Source organism: Aulonocara stuartgranti (assembly GCF_965226115.1).
Source record: "Aulonocara stuartgranti genome assembly, chromosome: 5".
NCBI classification, from domain to species: domain Eukaryota; kingdom Metazoa; phylum Chordata; class Actinopteri; order Cichliformes; family Cichlidae; genus Aulonocara; species Aulonocara stuartgranti.
The window spans coordinates 34,800,671-34,828,013 of NC_138943.1; the positions used below are offsets into that span (position 1 = coordinate 34,800,671).

A 27,343-nucleotide genomic window follows, 5' to 3' on the forward strand; every position below is an offset into this window, starting at 1 on the left:
ACTGAGCCAGTACCAAATTGGTCATGCTGAACCATGTTACAGTCAGCATAATGTTCTCCACAGCTTCTCCTGACCCTTTCAAGTCTGTCAGATATGCTAAGAATGAACCTGCTCTCATCTGTGAAAAGAACAGGGGGCCAGCAATGGACCTGTTAATTCTGATATTCTATGGCAAATATCATTTGGGCTCCAGAGTGCCTGACTGTGAGCCCACCCTCATGAAGCTGTTTTCTGACTGTTTGGTCAGAAACATTCCCATCAGTGTCCTCCTCAAGGTAATTTCATAGCTCTGGCAGTGCTCATCCTGTTCCCCCTCGCACTAGGGTGTAGATACTGGTCCGGCTGATGGGTTAAGGACGCTCTCCGGCCCCGTCCAGCTCTTTTAGAATGACTATCTGTCTCCTGGGATCTCCTTGAGAATGCACAGTGAGACACAGCAAACCTTCTGCCAATGGCGTGTATTGATGTGCCATCCTGGAGGAGTTGGACGTACGCGACCTCTGCAGGGTTCAGATACCGCCTCATGCTGCCAGTAGTGACACTGACCCTTGCCGACTGGAAAACTAGACAACAGCCAGAAAAGATGAGAAAAAATGTTTCTTGGCCTCCACCTTTAAACCCATTCCTGTTTTGTGGGTTGTCTCATTGCTGCCTCTCTTGTGCACCATCTGTTAATCTCATTAACACCCCTCAGCTACTTCACTGACCAGATCAATATCACAAAACGTTTAATGACTTTATGCCACACTGATTAAAAAGTGTTCCTTTTTTCCCCATTTTTTGAAGTGTACTCTTGAGTACACAACATTACTTCCATTTTGGTTTGTATTTCAGTTACTAAACATTTTACATCTAGATATGGTTCAGTTTTTCTACCTCTGCACTTTATTTTAATCCTTATTTCCAATCGCTGTAGTTTTAGTCAGCCTCTGACCTTTCACTTTATATTATCAGTGTTCACTTTTATTATATCCTGTTTTATTGGCTTTCGAGGCCTTACTAAAGTTTTTGTTGTGTAAAGCTCTAAAGAGCTCAGGTGGCATTAGACTGATGGTTTGTGGCTGGGGCAATTATAATTTATTGTGGACCAGCTAAAAAAATAAACTGTACTGTGTTTTGTGTAAAATCTATTTAGATAGAAAGGTCCCACATTTAGTGTAAAATTGAGGGAATATATGCACACACACACACAGATCAAATGTTCTTCCTACCCCCTCTGGGTTAGGAGTGCCTCAGCAGCACTGTCACTAAGCCCATCTAAATATAGCATCTGGTGACCAGACCTGATCAACATCTGAAAACATAGTGGTGCTGTTGAACACGCCGCCCCCGAGTGGTAGTCAGGGAGCACTGCAGTTTATTACCCATCAAACCCTTCTTGCTCATCCCTCCAGTCACCACCCACACAGAGCTCAACGGCACAAAACAAGTAGTTAATCTGTATAAAAAGTAGGTTGCCTTTATTAGAAGCTGGGAAACCAAAAACATTATCAACATCGTTGTTAATACTTTTTTTTTTGTAAGACCACAATATTGCCATTACCACCATCATCATCATCACCGCTTCGCACTTTTCCACAACATGCAAAAAGATTCAAGAGTTCAGTGTTCCTTTTCCATACTACTGACAAAATCTTCTCCACTTGGTCTCCTGTAGGAATCACAACTTGGCTTACATTTACATTGCCAGTACAACTGAAGGTAGATTGAAAGAAAAACAAACAAAAAAAAAGACATCAGAAAGAGAACAGAAGTTGTAGAATGAATGAGTGAGGAGAAATTCATAGCCTTATGCCATGTGGCTCCTGCGGGAAGATGATAGGAACGTCATTCAAGCCCTCAGTGCTGTGAACTACGAGCCGCTATCTGACCCTACCGCTAACAGCGTTAGGTTGATATAAAGAGAGGTTTGTTTTTTTTTAAGTTCCAATCAGAAAATGACAGTAGCTACAGATGGGTGCCAATTCAGGACCTGAACGTAGAAAGAACACTTTAACCTGCGAACGAGGACAGTCGGAAAACAATCGAATGTGCTTCTGAACCAGGGACTAGGTTCGAGTGGGTCCTGTACACATCCAGGACTGACGTTTACTGCAGCCTCAGACTTGATGTGAAAACACACTCCCAAGACCGCAATACACTTGTTTTTTTTTTGGTTTTTTTTGTTTTGCTTTTTTTCTTTGTTTTTTCGCTTTGACATCAAACACTATTTGTTGCAAAAAAAAAAAAAAAAGAAACAACAAAAAACGTTTAATCTCACAAGTGCTGCACCTGATCTCCGAGTCACTAGTTTTGAGATCGTTTTATGGCTTTGGATTGCTGATCGTACAGATTGTTGACTCGTTTTAAGCCTAATTTGCCGTTTGTAGCAAAGACCTAAAACTTGAGGACAGATTACATTCTCGGGCCTCCAGTGACGATATAATCAGAGCCACGACCGAAACTCAATGAAAATTAAGGCATTGACAGAGAAACAAATGCCGGATATATACCGAGCTGCCCGCTTTTAATCTACTCCCGAGTCGCAGGACTGTGGAAATCTGGAGTCAAAAAGGTGTCCACTTGTGGAAACAGTAATGTGGGCAGAAAAAAAAAAAAAAAAAAAGCCTCCAGGAAACATGGACCTCGCTAAAGCTGATGTGTTTGGGGGTGGGAGGGGGATGAAAAGGACAGAATAAGTCAAAGAAGGGATGGCTGATCAAACCATCAGGCAAGAACAGATTGGATAGGGTCGACATTTTTTTCTTTAAAATCAAGATACATTTTATTTCTTTTTCTTAAAAAACAAACATTACAAAAAAAATCTGAATAGAGAATTAGAACAATAACCAACAGGAGAAAAACATTCATTTTTTAACTCTGAAAAGAAAACAAAGACAAAAGAAAAGAAAACAAAAACACCTCTTTCTTAAAATAAAACGGTTTCAGGATGCCTGGCACAAGGGCTTGAGTGTTCAGAAGATGCTGTAGCCATGCAGGGAATAGAAATTGCGTGAGTTTTTTAAAAGGAGGTTATTAGAAAGCCTGATGTACAACAACAGAAACCATTTCACAAAGGCAGCTGATGGGCTTAGAGGAAAAATACAAAAAGTACCCCAATGAAAATTTAAGCGTGTATGCAAAGGCACACACACGCGCGTCTTCTTGAAATGTGCAACGGTGGCAGTCTGACATGTAGCGAACACAGCAGCCGCAAACTATGTAGATCAAAGTGTCTGAAGGAAGCGGAGCTAGCTTTAAAAAGAATTTAAAAGACGCTGCTCAAACTCAAAGAACCGTCTAAAACAACCACCTGGTGCCAAAAAAGCAAACCAGAGAGGGTGAAGGCTTGACCGCTGCCTGCACGTGCTCACTCAACGTCATGTTGCAAATACAGTGCTCAACTTACCGACACATATCAGTAAAAAAAAAAAAAAAAAAAAAATAGTAAAGAGTGTGGCCAGTCATGCCTGATAACCGCGAGGAGGAAACAAAGATACACAGCAGTGAAGGGGTGTGTTCACACTCGGGACGGATGCCTGCTAGCGCTGACAGTTTTCACACGAAAATCCAGAAAGGATGAAGAGAAAATGCTAAGTCCTTACATATGCTGTACAGCCACAGGAGCACTATGTCCAAGCTGGAGGCAGCGAGAAGGAGGGGGGAGGTTAAAGAAGCACACCAAGTCCAAACCACTGAGCCAGGCCACCGGCACAAACCAAAAGAACCAAAAAAAAAAAAAACAAAAAGTCTAAACGCAGAGCAAAACAAAAAGAAAAAAAACAAAACAACAAAAAGAAGAACAGAAAAAACCCACTGAGAACAGACAGAGAGAGATGTGGAGGATGGGCTTCAAATGGGTACCATCTTCTAGTCTTCTCCAGAGGGTGCCTCCTCTTCTGAGCCATCCTCCTCCTCCTCGTCCTCCTCTTCCTCTTCTCCTCCTGCGGCCTCCTTTGTCTTCTTGGGAGCTGGGGAACTCTCCTTCTTCTCGGGCTCCTCCTCTTCCTCCTCCAGGGGACTCTCTGGGTCCTCCTCCTCTTCTTCCTCTTTGGGTGAGCTCTTCTCCATCGCCTTGGTGCTGGGGCGCCCCTTCCCCTTTCCTTTCATTGGGCTGGGGGTCACTTCAGAGAGAAGGACACAAATCAGTCAGTGACTAATCGCACAGGTAAATGCACACAGGCGGGCTGCCATGTAACTCTGACTCACAATGAGGAATATATTTAACACTGGTCGGTACCCACTGCTCTGCACTGGCACACACCTGAAGCAAAGGTGCAAAGCAAAGGCAAACCAATTCATATTTTCTGTTTCCATTTCTGATCAGGATCCACTCAGTGACACATTTTTGCACCATCAACCTTAACAAGTACTTGTTAATGTACATTGCATATGTGTAGTCCTGTAATAGCCTGCTGCAGTATTTCTGTCAGCAAGCAGCGACTTACTTTTATTTATGACTTAATGTCATTATCCACATTCATATTTGTACTTTTGGAAGAAATGAGCACTTTTTCCCTTTCACAAGACAAAGATTCAGATAAACACAGAGGGATGTGATGCTCACTGAGTGAGCAGTAAAGTGGTGATGTGCTGTAGTTTCATCAAGGTGGATTATTCTGAATGTGCCGGGTTGCACAAACTTGATCCTGACAGGAAAGTTTTTCTGACAGTATGAGGAACGGAGTGTGTTTTTTTTCCTCCTGCATTTGTCAGGAAAATTTTGTTCAGCTCTCGTTTTAGAGCACACAAAACACGATGTGCACGACTATTCAATTCAATTTTATTTATACAGCGCCAAATCACAACAACAGTCGCCTCAAGGCACTTTATATTGTAAACCCTACAATAATACATACAGAGAAAAACTTAGCAATCATATGACTCCCTATGAGCAAGCACTTCGGCGACAGTGGGAAGGAAAAACTCCCTTTTAACAGGAAGAAACCTCCGGCAGAACCAGACTCAGGGAGGGGCGGGGCCATCTGCTGCGACCGGTTGGGGTGAGAGAAGGGAGGGCAGGGTAATGACTAGTCGACTGATTGCCGCTATTGTCACTAGTACTCGACGCACTCGTTATTTAATCTATTTGTTAACATTTCCATTGAAAATGCTACAAATCGCCGTGTCCTAAATGTTACGTAGCCATCTGCCACCAGATGGAGCTGCAGCTTATTATCGTTCATTATTTTGAAGGCAAAAAATAAGACAGTGGAAATTAGGTTTCTTAGAAGGGTGACTGTCCTCTCTCTCACCGATAGGGTTCTGAGTTGAGTCATTCAAGAGGGGTTCAAAATAGCACTGCTACTTGGAGATGGTCACCCCCTGGGTCAAATCCTAATGGGACATGCCTAGAACACCTCACCCAGGACTCAATGAAAGGATTATATTGCTTGGCTGGCCCGGGGATGCCTCCGTGTTTCCCCAGATAAGCTGGACATGACTGAGGGGAAGGCTTGGGCTTCTCTGCCTGCAACCCAGCCTCGTATAAGCATTTAAGATTGTAACTTTTGAACAGGATTCACAGCCAGCATGTCAACTTACTCAACATATTCATTTAATATTCTGACAGTTTCTAAAATAAACAACTTGGGTGTAAAAACTGAAGGTTTTGTGTGCTCAGAGATACACAGATATACAGAGGGAAATGTTGCAGCTGTTTGAAAACTTTGTGGGGGAAAAAAAAACACTTGGAAAGTCGTTGTTTCCGGTTTTGACTACTTCTCTTCCTACATCAGCATTTTTGTGGTTGTACTGTCTGAATGGCGGCACCTATCGTTCAGGAGAATACTGCAGTGACCTCCTGTGACTGCACAATGAAGTTACGGTGAGCAAGGAAGCCACGTCACAGGCATACTGGGACCCATCTTCCTGCACCTGTATTCTGATTGGCTGCCTCACCTGTGGCCTTTAGCCGTGGCTTGGGGCTTTTCTTCTCCTTGTCTGTCCGTCGCCGTCGAATCACCTTCTTGCCTCTCTTCTTGGAGTGACCGTAGTCGCTGTCATCGTCATCCTCCACCATGAAGTCCTCATCGCTGCCAGACTCGTCAGCTGCAAACAGAAGAATCTCAGAGAGCGAGCACAGAGGGTATCCAACTGAACAAGAGTCACTGTTTACATACATACACAGCATGCCTGGAATATTAAAGCCTCCCCAGCTTCAGTTTAAAACAAAAACCATTTCAAACACTGAGATACTTTAATGTCTTCATCCATTTCCAGTTCCAGTTAATACCATGATAGCACTGCGGCTTTAGAGGATGATTCCATTTCCAGTTTGACTGTTGTGGCTCTCTGGGTCACATCCAATTTGCAAGACTTGGGAGTCTACTGATATCACAGACAAGTGATACCACAGACTATACATAAAAGATGGGAGTAGTGACCTCAGCGTCACCTATTGATTAGCAGCGTCCCACCAAGAAGCAAACCAGGCATTTTGAAACTGAGGGGTAGGTCTGCATGTTCATGATCTAAAGACTTGTCGATCCCAATGTAGCTCTGCCCCCAAACTCAACCTGCTTTATCGTTCTACTAGAAACATACAGGGAGCAAAAACACAAGACTAAAGACTACTAAAACTAGTAATAGAACCAATTAAGTTATGAGAAAAAAGCTTACTGAGCTTAGCTTAGCTGACAAACTCTGGTGAGTGAAAACAACTTGAAGTTCAGTTTGTAAATTGTGGAGATAAACACGCTGTTGAACATTAACCTCCAGGACACAGGAGTTATAATCAAATGCACTGTTTATGTTAGCAGAAAGGGACCAAATATTGTATCTGGGTGTTTTCTAATGCCTCCATTTTCCCATCATGTGTATATGTTGTGGAGAACACAGTGAATTAAAGTAAACACCCGGCTATTTCCAGTGTGAATACCTGGATAGAGTGAGGTATGTACAGTGGCTTATGTGCTGGATGAACAGCTAGATGAATGGTGTCTTGTTTTTGTCAAGCTTTTGAACTGCATGGCTTCCTGTACAGTTTCAAAAGAACCAAATCGTTCCAGGCTTCAAACAAAAGCATCACTAACACGATGGTTTATCTATGGTTTAAAGAGGCCAGAAAAGGTGCATGCATGCTCACAGTATGAGTACTATTGCCACGAAGAATGGAGGCTATAGATCAAACTAAAAACCAGACCTAAAGTCTGAAAACAATTACTAGTTAAAATACCATTTAAGCTGTGATAAAAATTCATACTACAAAAACAGCTCACTGTTGCCTGTGTCCTAGCAAATGAAGATACAGGTACATTGTTTTTAGTGAAGACATGAGCTGCTGTATCAAAGTGTGCTGTGTTCTACATACGGTCCATGTAGGGCTCCTCTTGATCTTCATGTTCCTCATCCTCGCTGCCTCCATCTCCCAGCAGGATCTCTCTCTGTTTGGACACGGCCTTTGAGGCCGCCTGACGCACTGTACGCTTTCGACTCACTTCCCTGTCGTCATCGCTGTCATCTACACAAGAACACACACAGACAGTTACACAACGACTCAGAGGATGATGGGTAAAACAAACAAGACAAACGGAAACAGTGCCTTAATGCTGCTCTGTATAGTGCTTTTATTTGATCTCCGGTATCATGCAACTTTATTTCTATTCAGACGTAGATCTTTCCACTAATTCCACAACAAATCCTCCACATCAACTGGTCGTAAAAAACAAAAAAAGGACAGTTCTACTGTCCCATCCCATCATTCCTCAGCGAGATCAGCAAAAACCAAAACAGCTGCAGCCATGCCAGTGCAGGCTGGTGGTTAGCATGCACCCATTAACAGTGCCATTGTGCTCGACTTGTCGCGTGCTCAGATTCTTGCAATTGGGCTCATTGCGCTGTGGCCGCCGCCGCCGGGTTGAGGACACGAGTGCATAATCATGCCGGCTATTCCCGCCATTTTAATGATATTCCAGCTCAGGAGCTCAGAGACCGCTTGGAACAGTTTGAAAACTTCAGCGTTTGTGCCCCCTCTCCAAAGTCTTAGCTTTGGTATTGACTGTCTGATTGGCGACACCTATTGTCCAGGTAATTACTGCAGAGGCTTCCTGTGGTTGCTGCGGTGAGTGAAACGACCATTACAGCAGGTATATTGTGGCCTTTAGGCGGTGCCATCCACCCTCCATGATGTATACCGAGTGCCCCAAACACAGAAAACTTATTACTGCTGCTGTTGAGGAGTCACTTCCAGTATGAATACCACAAACGCAGGCTACCAGCATGAGTGCACGGTTCACATCCATACTGTAACTAATGAACATACGTGAGGGGATACTGCCTAAACAGCTTAGCAGCAAAGCAATACAACACAAACACAACATGTACAACCCTGATGTGTAATGAAAAGTCACAGTGGAGCATTGCAGGTAAGCCATTTATGCCATGTAGGACATCTGAAGGCCCACATTGCTGGCTCCACTGCACACGCACACACACAGAGCTGTGTGTAACTACTCACTTGTTTGTTGATGAGGCAGAAATATAAAGGCTGATTTAAATCAGCAGCATAAAGTTGCTCCGCTATAACTAAAAAGTGGGCAGCAGATACGAACAGGATATTGTCCGGACCATCAATTAATTAATTAATATATTAATTACAAATACCGATATGTTGTCAGTATTTATAATCGCAGCTCAGCAGATGACAGTGACTGATCAGCCTCGTCCACCGTAGCTTCCATTCACAGTAATAATAAATCACAGTGTCGGGGACCGTTGTAGGACAGCAAACGCTTCAATCAGTTGAAATTGTGGGAGGAATAAATGTCCAGGAGAGCACATCCAGTGCTCTCGAGCTGTGGTGGGCTGAGTGAGATATCCTCCAGCTGGATGTGTAATGTCAAGCGATCGATGTCAATGATCTCTTTATCGTTTAAGATAAAACCACGAGGATAACATTGTGGAGTCTCCTGAAGCTATAACACACCGCCATGGCTACACAGAACAAAGCTGATAAACTGACATCCGCCTCGTTTGGTCACATCTAAGAATACAGACAGAGCACAACCGATCAAACTTTAGACAGTTTTGACATTTTAGCTGCCAACTCCTTTGTTTCTTTGATGCGGCTAAAATGTATAGCGCCACATCTGAAGCTCAGACTACAGCCTGTTTCTGAGAGTTTAAAAAACTAAACATAAAGGTAGAGCTGGGCGATAGAACGATAACGATATGTATCGCGATATAAGTTTTACTCGATAGAGAAATTAAGCTATCGCGATAGACCTCGCCGCTCTTGTCCTCTTAAAAAAAAAAAAAAAAAAAAAAGGTCAGCCAATCCAAATTAAGTAGCGCAGAGCCGAACCAATCACAGCCGCAGCGTCACGTCGCGTGACTTGTTACGTACAGCACAAGTGCCAAGCCGCACGTGTGTTTGTTTGGGAAGCAGCCAGCGGGTAATGGAGCCAGCTCATAATGGAGGAAATGAGTGTGCCGACTAGAAAAATCAACCGAGCGTGACCGAAGAGAAAACAGATGATGGTTCCAACGCCGGAGAGATTGTCGAACGGAAGAGCCATAGAAGTTCCGTAGTGTGAAGGTATTTCGGCTATTTCAAGTCTGACAAAAAACAGAGTAGCGTGCACTGTAAATTGTGCCGAAAGCAAGTCTGGAAATACAATAAACTGGTGCATGCGTCACTGTGCGCCACGTTATTGTTTCGGTGAAATGAATTTCTACAATACTGTTAATTCTACTCTCTGCAGTGTTTAAATGCTTACATATATACACACAGTTACTGTCCCTCCACACATACGACTCGGTTCTGCTTCTATGCCCCAGCTTTGTTTACTTTTTCCCACCGAGGCTTCTAGACTTCTGATTGGCCAACATTTCTGCACGGTTAGGAATCTAGCGCCACCTGCTGCTTTGGCATGTTCATAGCAGCGTTTTCCTTCATTTCTGCCTTTATGTGTGGACGGGATTATTTTTAAAACGAAAACGGAAAATCTCCGTTTTCAAAAATACCCGTGTACGTGTGGACGTAGCCTCAGTCTCTGACTGGAAGCGCTAATTCGTCATTCGGCTTTTGTCAGACTAAAGTAACTGTTAAAACTGTTTGAAAAGCTCAGCTATACAACAAGGAGAGATTGAGAATTTCCTTTTAGTTCTCAGTTTATTTGATATTGACAAAAGTTAGTCAGTTTTGTCTGTTCTTCTGTAAAACAAACTAAGATTTATTTTTAGAATTAATATTTTGTTTCTAAGTGGAATTGACAATTTAGTCTGTTTCGTTTGTTCTATTTTGAAACTTAAACGCTTTAGCGGCTGCCTTTTGTGTAGTTTGCAATATTTGCCTTTATTTATCTGAAAAAGTCTCATGTTCCTTAAGTACATCTACCCTGTTGAACTTATTATGGGAAATAAATATTTAAATAAAAACAAGCTGCTGATTATTTCACATTTTACTTGTGAGCAACGGCACATTTAAATCTTACAAATATAGTTATTTGGCTTATATCGTGATAGATATCGTTATCGCCTGAAATGAAAAAAACATATCGTGATATGAAAAAATCTCATATCGCCCAGCTCTACATAAAGGTAGAGCTTTTTACCAAGAATGAGGCTCTTGGTTAGTTTTTCCTTTAGACCAGTTACCAGGCGACCAGTAAACAGTCCATGACTAATATCAATCTCAAAACTATGACTTATTCCTTGAGTGGTTTTGTTTTCTCAAGAAAACACTTTGTGGAAATGTTAAACACATGTGCCGCTCTCAGAGGTTGAACCTTTTTTAATCAGAGGGTCGACGAGAGCTGAGCAAATCAAAATCATGTGCTCGATCACTCAAACTTTTTTTTATTAGTCCTTTATTTATCCAGGTAAAAGTCTCATTTCCAAGAGAGACCTGGCATTTAACAGATAAATAACACCTCAATATCTCCACCTAAACTCTGATCCAGACCTACCTCGATGCCACAGTCTGGATCAGAGCTTGTTGGATCAGTTAGACCACAAACACATTCACATCAGAACGTTGTTTCTTCCTCAGCTGTCATTAAGTGATCTGAATTTTATGCAGAAAATGAGGAAAACCTACACATTTACCGTATGATTTTTTGATATGATTGATTGCTTGTTTTCCGACCACTCTTGCAAAGGTTTGCTGGTCATTATTTGATTTGTTGCATTCTTTTGTTTATAAATTAGCATAATGCCAGTTGAAGCCCTGAGAGCATTCCCAGATCTTCCCATTCTCCATCACCGCATTCCTGAGATTGCGAGCGCATCATCATTTGCCCCTCTTAGTCAATCTGACCGTGTGTGTGGATAACACTGTCCAAAGTAAAATTCCATATACAACAAACAAAGCTGATCAACATTAAAAGCTGCATACGTCTTCAGTGTTTCATGCTGCCAGAGTTGTAGCAGAGAATTAGAAGTAGCCTTCAAACAAACTTGCGTTACCTGCAGCCCGTTTTCTCTTCGGCCCCCGCTTGCTGGGCTTCTCCACCTTGGCTTTCTTTCCCTTTTTCCCTCTTTTTTCTTCATAGTCACTTCCTCCATCTTCATCCTCCTCTCCAAAGTCATTGTCTTCATCATCGCTGCCAAAGTCATCTTTAGTATCGACACAGAGGAAGTCAGTGAGCGTTAATCAAACTCCAGCTGTTTTCAGAGAGAGTCAACCTTTTTCATGTAGCTCAGACTGACTTACCTGCTGAATCATTTTTGGGTTTGGAGAGCTTGTCATCAGAGTCCTCACTGGGGAGCAGAACAAGAAATAAACAAAACAGTGTCTTCAGTAAGTCGAGGAAAGGCAGCCAGGAACTCTTCAACAAGACAGACTGCAATGGACTGGCATGGATGAAATAATATGGACGTAATGTGCTGAGGACTGGTCTGAAAGATGTCCTGATGAGCTCCAGCCAGTGTTACTCTCACTGATTCAACATTATTCATTCAGTGGGAAGCATGTTTCATTTTGCCTACTGTTGCATTACTGAGTAAAAAATGTAAAAATACAAAACAACCATTTTCTCCTCTATTCAGTCTCTCAGACTTGACTAATTTATTCACATAACTGTGATTTTATCTGCCAAATAACACACCAACATGCCGATTAAACAGCGCGATAATCACACATGATAGAGAGAATAAAGGCCACCTGTGGTGGGCTGGGCCACAGGTGGCAGCAGCAGTAAGAGACTGAGCAATCAGCACTATAACTGGCACTTGCTTTGATATCCAAGAACTATTAAACAAATTCATAAACGGTGCCAGTGTTTGTCTCTGGCACAGTTAATATCCTGCCACTGAGATCTTTCACTAACAAAAATATGCATATTCTGATATCCTGATTTTTCCTATGTGTCAACTACATGATACACACAACATGTGATGTACTTTGTCCTCCCTTCTTCCAGCCCTGTATGAAAAACTGATAACTGTCACCTGGATCTCTCCTTTTCAAACATATATTAAATCAACAATTTATTTGAAAACAAAGGAACTGCGCATGCGCGTTTTACTCCCATTCTATCGCGATATTTCATTTTCCTATCGTTGCCTAACATTATACCGGTATTACCGTGAACGGTATAATATGGCCCAGCCCTACATCCAAGTGATAAAGTGTAGAATTGATCACAGTGTCTGACGCTGCATTAGAAACTGTAACCAGACACAACAATCCTACCAAATCTCCACTTAGGGCTCACCTGTCATCTTGCGAGTTCTTTGAGCGCTTGTGCTCACGAGGGGCTGGTCGCACCTTCTTCGGCTTGTCGTCACCATACTCCTCATCTAAGGAGAAAGCGCACTTTTAACCTTTAAGACACACAACTCAATATCATGCTAGCAGCTCTACAAGATACCAGTTAAGACATCACAGTGCTTTGAGTTAAATGCTAAAGTCACCACCCTAAATTACTCTCAATGACTTCATTTTTTTTATTTTATTTAACCAGGAAGATCCCACTGAGATTTTACACAAATTACACAATTAAACAAAGGCAACAACACACACACACACAAATAAATGTAAAATATTCTGGGGGGGGGGGGGGGGGGGAAGGAGGAGGTTAATAAATAAAATAAAATTCAATTAAAATGACGAGCAATCTAATTGAAACAGTTGCATGTTATGGAACTGGCCTCAAAGATTCTTAGTTCTGATTTAAAATCACTTAATAAATGAATTCTGTTATTTTTTTCGTTGTTCTGCAGCTCGTTCCAAACAGAGAGTTGCTAAATGGACTAAAGCTCTTTTGCCAAGTTCAGTTCAGGCAAATGGAACAGAAAGCAACAAGTAACCATGCGGACGAAGAGAATAATGACCAGCATGTTTCACTGCAACCAGGGAACGTATATAGGAAGGCAGCAATCCGAGTATTGCCTAATATATAAAACCGTATAAATGAGACTGACTGGCCAAAGCAGGCCATCATACCAGAGGGTATAACTCACGGTGGTGAGTCTGAAATTTACGGTTCGTGCTGAACCTCAGAGAAGCATGAGACACAGTATCAACCATCCAGAGACACTGAGCAGAAGCATTCATATATAGAATATCTCCATAATCCAGAAGAGGCAAAAATGTTGCAGCAACAAACTGCTTCTTTGTATTAAAAGAAAAACACTACCAGAATAAAACCAGCTGTTAGGCTCAGTTATTGCTAGCTTGCTTATACTTAAAACTAACAGAAGACCATTAGTTTTGTACTTATAGGATGGACAAAAATGGGCAAATGAACTTTGTTCATCCTTGTTGCTTTGGCTGGATATCGCAGTAACGATTGGTCAGGAAGGCAGCCGTACCCAGCCACCTTCTCGCCCCATGAGCCAAACCAGCACCTGAAGTTACACTTTGCCTCAACTTGGAAACTTGGACCATGATTTTCTCAGGAGACTGAATATCTTTTAGATTCCAACTGATGAAGCATTTTAAAAACCAACGTTGATATTTGGGGATTTAAAATCTGATATCTCAGCTAAAATTCTGTTTACTTTCAGACACAAAACTGGAACAGATTTGTCAAACATTTGTTCTGCAGAGGTATTTATTTACTGGTCGACACAAAGTAAAGAGAAACTGTGCGCATATAAATGTACCAAAACACAGTATCGCCTCACAGGACAGGTTTTTTTTTTTTTACCTCATACTTTTTACCTTAAATTGTGTCATTACTGTGCACTGATGCTAAATATCTATAGCAGAGACTAATCTGTACATTGCCCTTGTGTCACTCCATTTGTAATGAAACACATCTGAAGCCTCACTTACCTGCGTCATCAGACTCGTTGAATTGTGAGTAGTTCACCACCTTCCTGTTCCTGTGAAGAAGAACACACTGCATTAGATTACATTAAGTTACTGCCATTAGGGCTGCCACAAACGATTATTTTGATAGTCGACTAGTCACCGATTATTTTTGCGATTAGTCGACTAATCAGATCATCATCCATTGGACGTACAGCGTACAGCTTATTGCACCAGCAGCATCTGGTCTTATATAACTATCATTAGCTTACAGCTTTAAGTGTTTGTGCTAACTAAAAATAAAGACAAGATGGTAGTTTATTAATTTTTAATGAAATTTGCAGATTGTTTCGGTGAAGTTTAATAAACTCCTTGCTTTCTAAAATATAACAGGACACCGGAGTATATTCTCCAGCGTCTCACACTTCTGATAATCAGCTGTCTGCTTGACAGTTTTAGCTGTGCAAAAACTATAACTTTAATCTCAGCCAAACCGATTTACTCAGGAACAAATAAAATACTAAAGAAAGCCAAACAATAACATTTTTAAGTTATCTAAGTGACTTATATATATATGTTTAACCTGACTAGCGAAAGACGGCGGTGGGTTTGAAAACGATTTGCCGGGAGTCCGGTGTTCTCACGGCTCTAGTTAGCCTTGCCCCCGCCTAGCTAACGAGCTAGTGGGTAACAGACGTCTCCGAAAACGTCGGAGCGCTTTTGAAAATACGTGGTGTCTTGATAAACTGAGCAGATATTTGAGGTTTACACAGCTACATTCAAGCCTGAAAATATGTTAAACGTTTATTTTGTGACCCAGAAAGAATAATAAGAGTAAAGTTAAAACTAACTAGCTGCCGCCATTGTTGACAACTGCGCTATGAATTCTGGGACACAGCTTCTTCTTCTTCGGGGTTTAACGGCAGCTGGCATCCTTGTACATGCAGTGCTGCCATCTTCTGTTTCAGTCCGTTATTACACACTTAAATCCTACTACCGGTACTCATTCCTGCGTCCTTTGTGATCTTACAAAGCTTCAAACGATGCGTCGACTATTAAATTAGTCGTCGACGATTTTAATAGTCGACATAATCGTGACTAGTCGACTAATCGTGGCAGCCCTAACTGCCATAACCCGATATTAGACAGTGTAGACTAGAGTGCAACAAAGCTATCATATGTAATGTCCAGCAGTTCAGGTGGTGCAAGTGGCAACGTGCTGGCTGTGTATGAATGTCTCGATCGTATTATTTGGTACGAGACATAAAACGCCTTCCAGCCAGGGGGCCCTGAACTGGACACTGGTCTACCTTCTACAGTTACAAAGGCTAATTGGGCCAAGTGTATGGGGGAAGTCTCAGTGACAGTATTTGACTGCACTTCAGGTAACACGCCCTTTGGAAAACTGAAGAGCAGCACTGACCAAGACAAACAGACAGTTCAGGTTAAAATCATTGGGAAAAAATTTACCCCTGAATTAGGGGTGGGCAGTAGAGCAGGGCGATATGACCAAAAATATTTATCACGATATACATTTGAAAATTTGCGATAACGATATAACTGACGATATAACTGACACTAGACAAAATACTTTACAACTCCACAACTTTATTAGTGCAAAAAAACCATCAATGTATTTTCACTTAAACAAGCAGCTGTTTTTTATGTGCATTAAAGTTATATAAAAACGTAACAGTGCAAATTCCTTGCTGACAGTTTAACCAAAAGGCATTTCCAGTGGAAACTGGCTGACATATCCTCAGCATAAACATGTATAATATCCACAAAACTTAAAAAGAGGTTATACACACACAATACGGTAATATTATGTTGAAGCACAGTACGTATCACTCCGCGAGGCGCCTGCCTACGATAGCCGTAATGCTCCGACAATCCATCAAGTGGTGCGGGTTCGTAGCTTAGCAAAGTCGTACTAAAACATTTGACAGATTTTCGAGCGCCGTGTACCACAGAAAATTGTTTCGAGGTCAGTAAACACAACCAGAATTCATACATAAGGCGCACGGGATTATAAGGGGCTCTGTCAATTTTCAGAAAAATCAAAGGGTTGATTTTAAGTGTGCCGTATTTTCCAAACAACATGGTAATAACGACGGCCCGCTAGCAAGCTCTACCAAAAACAGTGCTTTGTTGTGTATCTGACGGACGAAAGCTAAACCAGTTCCACACCACTGAAGTTGCAGCATTTTTACAAACCAATTCTGGTTCATCCGTTTCATTTAACAATCCGCTTTCGCTCTTCTCATTCTACGTCGCCGCCATGTGCGTATGTAAACATAGGCACTGCGCATGCGCGTTTTACCCATATTCTATCGCAATATTTTATTTTCCTATTGTTGCCCAAAATTACACCGGTATTACCCTGAACGGTATGATATAGCCCAGCCCTAGAGGGCAGTATAAACGGTATACGGTAGAAACGATATAAATCTGGCCAACGGTAGAGATTTTGACTATACCGCTCTACCGCGATAGCGCATGTTGATGGGGTCATCAAGCTGTGCCTGTTTTGGTCAAAAGCATTGCAGCGGCTGCAAACAACATCATCTGCTAATTATGCCGGGCAACAGTAAAAGCAAAGAGACGAAGCAATTTTGGAATATGAGGAAACCTGCGCTCCCTCCACTTCCCTATCATTGATTCATTAATGTTGAATTCTCTGGCAGCTGCTCTATTCCCATGTTGTTGCAGTATATTAATGACTAACCTCGTATTGTGGATGGATTATTTCAGTTGTTCTCCTGACTGAAGTTTGATCCGTTTATAGCATCCTGCCATGCAATTGCATTTGTCCCTAACCACCAGAAACCCTCACTTAACTTTTATCGAGTGGAAAAAAGTTAGCGTTCATCCTCCAGCTTCACTGTGTTTATATTATGCTAACATTGCTGTGTCGCTAGCAATCACGTAGCACATCATTATATACCAGCTAGCCAGAGGTGTGGACTCGAGTCAGACTCGAGTCATTAATTTTATGACTTTAGACTTGACTTGAAAAAATGTTCTAAGACTTGTGACTTGACTTGGACTTTTACACCAATGACTTGGGACTTGAATTGGACTTGAACCGGTTTACTTGAAAAGACTTGATATTTTACCCCAAATATAAAATTTAACATGCATATTATATAGAGATTGAAAATGTGACGTCATTCACGGGTAGAACCGCAAAGGATTCTGGGAACTCGTGGCAAGAGGTACTAGCCCACGCAGGCTTTCAATTGAAATCAGTCACACAGCGATAAAAAGAAACACAAAAATGTCAAGAAGCTGTTGTATTATTAACTGCAATAGCCGGTCGCATGACAGCCACGGGAAGCTGACGGGTAAAGAGATCGGTTGTTATCGGATTACGACGTTTAAGAGAAATTGTTCGAGCCATGTTTCCGAAGTAAACGACTGGATTGCAGCCATTCAAAGATCAAATATAACGTCCCAGAACACTCCAGCTCACAGGTTAGTCTGCTCCAAGCATTTACACGAAGGTCAGTGTTTTTTAGTAGTTAATACGTCATTTTCATAACATAATTGGTGATATAGGTTACAAGCAAGTCTGGCGCTGAACAGAAATTGTCGCGCTATGCTCCTTTGTTTATTGTGCATAAATAGTGAATTGTCCTGACACAATATTGCGTTTCGCTTCTGTTATTATGGTACACTGACAAAAACATATACTTTTATTCACAGGATAAAACAGGTTTTTTGTATCACTAATTGTCCAGTACGATTACAGCATACAATATTATTGTCACTGCTACATTTCTGTGATGCTACCAGAAATTATTTCCACTGCTAATTAATTACCATTGAGCTCAAAGGTCCTATTAATAAACGGTTAACGAATGTGTATTTATGACGACGATTTGTGAGACTGGTAAACTTATGATATGTACGATGGTCTTTCGTTCTACACGGTGCATTTCAAGGTCCTGCACCCATTCGTCGGTAAACTGTACCTGGACTTGTTGCAGTGACCTGAAGTTACTAAACTTCATGAGTGTATGCACTCACTCCAAGAACCGTATGATTATAAATATGCATATAAATATGCTACGATGAGATCATGACTTCATCTAACTAGCAAATGTTGTCCAGGCTACGTTGGTGATACAGTTTTTTTTAATGTGTATGATATTTTTGTCATGCGATTTTAAAGCCGGTCCTACAACCGCATCCAAGAATAACATGCAGCTTATCTCAGAACTGTCGGTGAAAATTATTCTTGGAGCTAGGTTTAATTGAGCTGCATTTTAAAGAGGTGCAATTTCACAATTTGTGTATATTTTCTAAGTTCACTATTTTGTCATGTGTTGAGAAAAACACAGATTTTAAAATTACATGGTCTAATATTTACATTTAGCATAACTGCAACATTATTTTTTCGTTTTTTTTTTTTTAAAGACTCGAAAGGACTTGAAATTCAAAATTTCAGACTTGTGACTTTACTCGGACTTTTACACCAGTGACTTGAGACTCGACTCTGACTTGCCTGACATTACTTGAGACTTGACTTGAGACTTGAGGATAAAGACTTGAGACTTACTTGAGACTTGCAAAACAATGACTTGGTCCCACCTCTGCAGCTAGCCCAACTTCAGTAACCCTACAAATGTCACTGCTGTTTAGTTTTCTGTCTTCATTTATGTTTGAAGTGACAGCAGAGCTGTACGTTTTAATTTGTTTCAGAAATCACTCAGTCAGAACATGCTATATCATGTTTAGGTGGAAGCTAGCGAGCTAACTTCCCGCTAACTTCTAACTGAATTTAATAAATTCTGTTTTCATGGATGCCTGGATGTTAAACTTAATTGTTACACCTGGTAAAGCAGCAACGCTGATCATTTTATTACAGATGAAAGAAATTAGACAGTTTTTAACTCTCAGTGATACCGTAGTGTTCGTTTGACTTTGGGATAGGGCTGCTCGATTATGGCAAAAATGATAATCACGATTATTTTCACTGAAATTGAGATCTCGATTATTTGACGATATTTATTTAACCCTTTAAGACCTACTATAGAACCAAGTCCGCCAGAGCTTATATTATTTTTTTACATGTAGTAGTGCCATTTATGGGAGCATTTCAAGTTGCTATACAACTGTTATAGCCCATATTTTAATAATATGTATGAATTAAGTCCATAGTAACTACATTAATTGCAAAAAAGTGCAATAAACTACAAAAAAAAATTGAAAATCGTTTTTGTTTGTTTTTTTACATATATTTCTACTTGGGAGAAATTTAAGAGGTTTATCCCTCAAAACTTTAAATACAAAAAAGTTGCAAAAAATAGTTTACAACAATTTTGAGTGTGTTCATAGTTTTATTTTGGAGATACACCAATTTTTATATACTGCAGGAAAAACAAAAAAACAATCCTATGATGCAAATTTTCAAAGAAAACAGCAGGTGCATCAAAATAAACTATTTCCAGCAGTGCAATTCGAGTTCTAAGCATCCCAGAAACTATTCAGAAAAGTCAAACATGACCAGTATAGGCCTTTAAGGCCTACAAGTTAAAAAAAACTACATTTCCGCGAAAATCACGTCACTTCCGGTTTCGGCCAGGAAATGGCGGACATGTGATAGTTCGCGCTGACGCCTGTTTCACTGTGGGAAGTGTTACGAACAGCTGATCGGATCAGCGAAGCGTGTTTCTGGAATATTATGTTTTTGTTCCTGCAAGCGCTTTTTATGCAATTTTTGCAAAGCTTTATGTGGAAGGAAACCGTGACCGAGGACAAGCTGATGGTATGAGGTGTAAGTACAACTCCTCTGGTTTCATATGCAAAACAAATTATTGCGCTAGCTTACATGGTCCAGGTTCTACAGGGATTTAAAAGTAGTTACACAAAACGGAGCGTGCTGCTCTGACGGCTTTAAAGGGTTAACAATGACTTTAAAAAATAATATAAAATAGTGTGCAACACCACTGAAGTTTGTTTTTTTTTTACCTCTCTTTTCAACCAACGGCAGTCACTCTCCTCTCCAAATAACTTCTGCTTAGCTTTCCGAGCTTCCCTCGGGTCCTCTTAATCAGCGGTCTCCAACCTTTTTTGCACCACGGACCGGTTTATGCCCGACAATATTTTCACGGACCGGCCTTTAAGGTGTCACGGATAAACGAGGGAGGGGCTAATAATCGGCTCAGTCATTTTTAATGATCGTTGAAAGCCCAGATCGTAATCGTGATTAAAATTCGATTAATTGAGCAGCCCTACTTTGGGACCTGAAACGGACGGAGTTGACTACGGCAACTTTCCCAGAGCAAAACAGCAGGTCTGTCCTGAATAAGATCAGCAGTGGGATTTTGCCTTTTATTAAACCGGTAATGTTACTTTGGTGAAACCTAAAACGGTACAAAATATGGATACAGCAAAACAATGTCACCAACTGATATTAGAAATCTTGTTTTGAACTCTCTGAAGATTTTAACAATGCCATCTTGGTGTTTTGAAACCAGATGTGAATGATAATTGGCCAGTGCCTTGTCAATCAGAAGTTTCTAACTAATGAGCATACCGTTGATACACAGTATTACCCTGAAACACGGTATGACTAAGTATTACAAAGCGGGCTTGATATTTTATTCAACACAGCCTGAAAATAGTAACAGACCACAAACTTAACAGGAAACTACTTATAGAAGTCAAATCAGAAAGCCGTTTTCAAACAGACAGGGCGCCAGTATACCCTGTGCATTGGTCACTTAGCTCGCTGCCACGTCATCATCACACAGTCACCTGTATCACTGAGCTTCTGTACTGGACCATCATTAACATGATGAACACTGACACAATCGTACTGTCTTCAATCCAGCTGTGACGGTCGTGGTACAATACGCCAGGTTACAAAAATGAAGCGGGGCACGACTGACTGAAGCACCTCAAATACAGTGGTGCACGCAACGTGATGTAACATCAAAAAGATCAACACATGCTGACTATAAAGGGTTGGCAGTCTTTTTGCAGCAACTGTATCTCCCCCGGTGGCCATTTAAAAGAATGCAGCTTTTATACTGCCTATGAGTAAAACTACCAGCTGCATTAAAAAAAATAAAAAAATAAAAAAAGGAGTGCAGCTAGCAGTTCATACAAGAATTAAGGCAAACTGAGCTCCAGTGTAGCATAATGTGGCATAAGTATAATGAATATCAGACTCAATCTCATGTTAGCATACAAGCACAGATGGTAGACAAAGAATAATTGCTACCTCCACTAATCTACAACAGAACCCATTATAATTTCAGTGATAAAATAATGTGCTCATAAACAAGCAGTGTTAAGATATAGATAACCACACAGTTTATTAGGCTAAGTAATTTGACAAAGCTGCTACAGAACTGGTCATTTGATCTGACTGAATTGGCATATTTAATTCAATTCATATAACGCCAAATGACAACAACATTCATCTTGAAGTGTTTTATATCGTAAAGGTAAAGACCCTAAAATAGACTACTCCTGTAAGCAAGCACTTGGTGATAGTAAGAAAGAAAAACTCCCTTGTAACAGGAAGAAACCTCCAGTAGAATCAGGCTCGGGGGGGACAAATCACGATAATAATAACAGTCAAACACCCTGTACACAGGCTGACAACCCTGGCTGCTGGTGCTAGCAATGCTGACATTAGCAATATTTCCAAATTAATCTGACACTGTGTGCGCAATGTTATGCACAACGTTAGATTTTGTTTATTAAACAACCAAATTAACAGTTGTAAACAGCTCTTAATTACACAGAATAGCTCTCCTGACTTTACTGACAGCTTTCGTTTTCTTATGGTGTTTTTATTCTCGCCACGTGACCCACCGTGGGTGGCCCGGGACGACTTCTGACGTCACATCATGTAGCATGCACCACTGCTTTTGTGGCCATCTGACTTGCTGTGCGCCTCTTAATTTTTAGAATCTGGCACATTGTGCCATTGTCGTCACAGCTGGGTTGAACACACAAGTGTACAATTGCATCTTTTTTTTTTTTCTTGTAAAAACACCATTTTAATGATATTCCAGTTCAGGTTACGGCGTAGGTCAAAGTGTAGTGTATTTCCAATCGAACCATTTTCTATGGTTAAATTCTGTAGCCCAGTAGGTCGTGAAAATGTAAAGCTATGCTGCCGAGGTCTAGGTGGAGCTCTTGCCTCCCCTCCAAAAAAAAGATACGTGAAGTTGGCTATATTAGAGTTAACTGATAAAGCCTCGCTACCAAAGCAATGCATCACCATATACTGCAGTTGTAGACACAGCGCAAGGTACCACGCTTCTCACTAATATTTAAAACATTTGATTATCAAGGAATGTTATAGTCACATGCAATTATTCCTTGTTACTACTAGTTTAAACTACTAGTAAATTATTGATCAGGAGATTTGAGCATTAAAAACAATAGCATGAGTAACACAAGCAACATACCTGTAAAGAATGTGTTCAAGATTTTTTTGGGTGGTGCTACGCAACAAAAAGAATATTTTTAAGGTGTCTGAGGTATAGCTGTGCTTCTGCTGACATGGCTTCTAATTTCATTTCTATTCAAACAGAGTTGGTAAAGTAGGCTGCTATCATTTCTGGCAGACTGTAATGTAATGTAATGTAACACACTATAGGCACAAATAATTGCATTATGTTAAAGTAACACTGTCTATGAATGTTACAGATGGGCAGAACTGACAGCGCCTGCAGCATAGCTCCCATATTAATGTATTATTTTACTATTAGCCACTAGGGCTGCCACAAACGATTATTTTGATAGTCGACTAGTCACCGATTATTTTTGCGATTAGTCGACTAATCAGATCATCATCCACTGGACGTAAAACGTACAGCTTATTGCACCAGCAGCATCTGCTCTTATATGACTATCATTAGCTTACAGCTGTAAGTGTTTAAGGTGCTAACTAAAAATAAAGACAAGATGATAGTTTATTAAATTTTAATGAAATTTGCAGATTGTTTCGGTGAAGTTTAATAAACTCCTTGCTATCTAAAATATAACAGGACACTGGAGTATATTCTCGAGCATCTCACACTTCTGATAATCAGCTGTCTGCTTGATGTTTATTCAGCTGTGTAAAAACTATAACTTTAATCTCAGCCAAACCGATTTACTCAGGAACAAATAAAATACTAAAGAAAGCCAAACAATAACATTTTTAAGTTATCTAAGTGACTTATATATATGTTTAACCTGACTAGCGAAAGACGGCGGTGGGTTTGAAAACGATTTGCCGGGAGTCCGGTGTTCTCACGGCTCTAGTTAGCCTTGCCCCCGCCTAGCTAACGAGCTAGTAGGTAACAGACGTCTCCGAAAACGTCGGAGCGCTTTTGAAAATACGTGGTGTCTTGATAAACTGAGCAGATATTTGAGGTTTACACAGCTACATTCAAGCCTGAAAATATGTTAAACGTTTATTTTGTGACCCAGAAAGAATAATAAGAGTAAAGTTAAAACTAACTAGCTGCCGCCATTGTTGACAGCTGCGCTATGAATTCTGGGACACAGCTGCTTCTTCTTCGGGGTTTAACGGCAGCTGGCATCCTTGTACATGCAGTGCTGCCATCTTCTGTTTCAGTCCGTTATTACACTCTTAAATCCTACTACTTATTCCTGCGTCTTTTGGGATCTTACAAAGCTTCAAACGATGCGTCGACTATTAAATCAGTCGTCGACGATTTTGATAGTCGACGTAATCGTGACTAGTCGACGTAATCGTGGCAGCCCTATTAGCCACTGTCGCTAGCCACCACGTTAATGAGGATTTAACAGGCAGCTAATGTAGCTATTGGATGGCGGCTAATAGCTAACATTAAAATGTACAGTGGCAGGTTAGCATTTATTATAACTCTGTAATGCGTCAATGTTGGTGAAAATGGAGCTTTACAAAATTCCTCAAAGTTTTTTTAAATGTCAACTATTGTTCATGTGTTTAGCTGCTAGTGAGGGGAGGGGCTGTGTGCCTGAGTATCTGCAACAGTGCTGTGTGAAGCTGTCTCGGTTGAGGGACAACACTTTTGTAAATGAGTATCTAGTCCAACAGTCATTTTTAGTATTGACTTTCTGGCAACCTCAATAAAGAACAAAATGCAAAAATCTTAACTGCAATGACTTCATCAATGGATCTGTGGAAGTGTCTAATCGAGTTGATTTTATTTTATTTTTTTATTTTATGTGTAGAAAAAAAACAAACAAACAGAAAAAATATGCTATTCCCAGCAGAGCTTGCCCAAGGTATCAAATGCCCTTTCTATGTAACGCATGCTAATTATTTGTTTTGCTTTTTTTCAGCATGAAAGTATTTATGTTCCTAAAGACATTTTGTCCTGTTCTACTGGTCGTCCTCGTGACTTTAAAATTATAACTCAATGCTTAAACATTTTTGAGTTTTGCTTTTTTTAATCGTTTTGAGAGCACTAGTCTTTCATCCTTTTCAGGTTTTATGTTGGCGCACATTGTCCCAAATCTTTCACAGTGCAGCACTCTTAATTCTTATCTCATGTATATATCTCATGTATATCTCATGCACATATCTTTCTACGTAGCACTTTTTAATTCTTATTCCTACTTTTATTTTTTCATGTCTATTTAATCACAATTTATGACAGTATGTTTGCACTGAAGCACCGCAGCAATTTCCTAATGTTGTAAACCTGCTCAACATTTGGCAATAAACCCCTTTCTGATTCTGATTCAGTTATATGAGGCAGCCCTGCAATCCATCACTTACTGCCAGACAATGACTATATGGCATGCAACATTTGGATGGCGCACATGTTCAAGCTTTGTTAAGTAACAATTCCAATAAAGTTTATTCAAATGTGATTGCTGTGCTCTGAGTGTTGACAAAAAGAGTAAGGCAGTGTTATTTTGTCCAAAGTTCATTGACTTCACCTGTCTTAATCGACATGTTTAGTTTTGTTTTATACCTGTTGAGGGCTCACGTACAGACTTTGTGTTTAGCATGTAAAAAAAGAAAAAGTAAATATTAAAATCCTACAAAGCATATTTTAACATTGTTACGTTCTTAGTCTAGGCGTGTCTTGAACGCAACAAAAAAAATACCTCAAGACATTTTAAATCCAACTAAGCCCTTATTTTTACAATTTATTTTAATGCAATGCCTTTAAAAGCTTATAAACTCTGAAAGGCAGAAACCCTGTTTTCTCAACCCGAATATAAGATTAAGAAGAACATTAGTTAATGTCGGATTTCTTTTAACTTCACAGCTTTTTTTTTTAAATAAGGAGTAATTTTCATACAGTCCCTAAATATTCACCCAATTGTCTCTGCGAGAATGACCCAGTAAAAGATTCCATGTTGTCGCCACAAAATTTCGAGAACTGAATTTACATTAGATTAGCATTAATGTGATTTACAGTAAAAAGGCATTTTAATCTGAATAAAAGGTCTGAATGCACCTCGTGCGTTATAATCACAGCGGGGATCTTGCAATGGGGATGGGGGTTGGAGGGGGTGTGGTGACTTCTTGTAGTTCTCCGCCTTCCTCTGACATCAGCCAGCAGTGTTAATTTACTGCCAGCTCTGTAAATGTAGACCCGCTCTCAGTGCTCTTTTTTCCTCCTCCCCCAACAACAACGACATTTTCGTTGGCTGACACCATTTTTAAAAATGTTCTCAAAGTACGAACCCCCCCCGAAATGCGATGTAATGGCGACTACAACACGACACGCACAGTCTGCGCGGTAACAAGATCAAATCCCGAGGCCGACCACCACCTCCTCCGGAGATTTTTTTTTTTCGTGTGGGGGTGTATTGGCGTTTCTGGAGCCTACCCTGGATGAATGGGTAGCCATATTCTCATTCTCAAACAAAATGGGGAAAACGTTATCTGGCCTGGCTTAAGTAAGCCGTAAAACGTAGCTGGTTAAATCACACCGACTAATTTTCCGCTTGGCCTACATAGCAGCCAACAATGCACATCATGGATCCGTTTAAAAGCATGATAGACACGACACGGCGGCGGGCTGCGCGTATCTCCACACAAGACATGGCGAACAGTCCACAGCGCTGGGATCCATATTAGAAAAAATGAGGGTGCACACGCGAGAAGAGAAGCGCACATACACACACGCATGCACACATTCCCATTATTTTTTCATGAAATAAACAAATTCCCAGTTCATAAAACACAACATGGTGGAGACGTGCACGTTATCGGCTACGCCAGGCGCCAGCACGGGGTCGTTATTAACTCGGAGAGAGCAGAAGACATATTTAGCACACCTACCTCACTGGTCTTGACATTTTGCAGGAATACTGTGGAGGTTAAGGATGTGAGAAAGGGGGAGAAGAAAAAGCACAGGGGGGGGAAGGAATATAGATTCCCGCTCTGCAAAACACCGAGGGGAGTGAGGTTGACGCACAACTCCACCGTCCGAGCTAGCGCGTGAAAATAAAAGTACGGCAGCCAGTAGTCCTCCTAACGCAAAAATTCTTATATATTTTTTTTTTTACCTCCAGCTACCTTCAAAATGGTGAATAAAACAAACTGAAACTGCAGCCTGTGCTCAACCAAACTACGCGGCCTTGAGGGGTGGGGCCTCCCCGGCAAGGCCCGCCCCCCAATGAACCATGAGAGGCGCAGCGCGGTGCTCCGCTGCTGCCATTGGCTGATTTAAACGACGACTTTTCTTCTTCTTGGACATTTTAGCTGCTCATCAGAGCATTTTTAGCATATAGTTCCCCGCCTCCGTTAACAGGCTCGGTTGAAATGACACTGTTAAGAAAACAAAAAGAGGCCCTCAGGTTGGATACATACATTCAATTCAGTGTGGGTCCCACAAGACCATAAAGCAACGTTGCATCAATAGGTTATAATGTGCATGTATGTTCATATGAACATATATCGTATTTCACTAATCTCTTTGATGTGGCTGTTACTAAGACAAGCCTTTCTCTCCTCTGTTTCACCTGGCAGACCGCTGCAGCATGAAGCGCAGGTAGCGGTTGCATTTATACATTTTTAGCCCACATGTCAGTTAACATGTTATCCCTGTCTCAGTAAAAGAATTTATACTGCTGTGCATATGTTTCATTCTCAGACTGCTGTGAGAATCTAGTAGCCTCCTGGATGTGAAAACAGATTTCTTCTCCAAACTACTAAATAAAATCCACTTTTATAATGCA

General features: G+C 40.9%; 2 protein-coding genes across 2 annotated transcripts in view; both read right to left on the reverse strand.

Moving 5' to 3' along the window:
- The window catches only part of slc45a3 (solute carrier family 45 member 3), a 131,066-nt gene that overhangs the window by 25,389 nt on the left and 78,334 nt on the right, over positions 1 to 27,343 (reverse strand). The gene's annotated exons all lie outside the window — the stretch shown is intronic.
- nucks1a (nuclear casein kinase and cyclin-dependent kinase substrate 1a) lies at positions 1,444 to 26,769 on the reverse strand. Its single transcript, XM_082533613.1, has 8 exons — positions 26,445 to 26,769; positions 14,204 to 14,253; positions 12,639 to 12,723; positions 11,636 to 11,682; positions 11,389 to 11,538; positions 7,292 to 7,441; positions 5,881 to 6,030; positions 1,444 to 4,103 (listed from the first exon to the last, which is right to left on the reverse strand). Exons 1-8 carry the CDS (start codon positions 26,459 to 26,461, stop codon positions 3,850 to 3,852), a joined length of 903 nt encoding a protein of 300 aa, XP_082389739.1. The 5' UTR covers positions 26,462 to 26,769; the 3' UTR covers positions 1,444 to 3,849.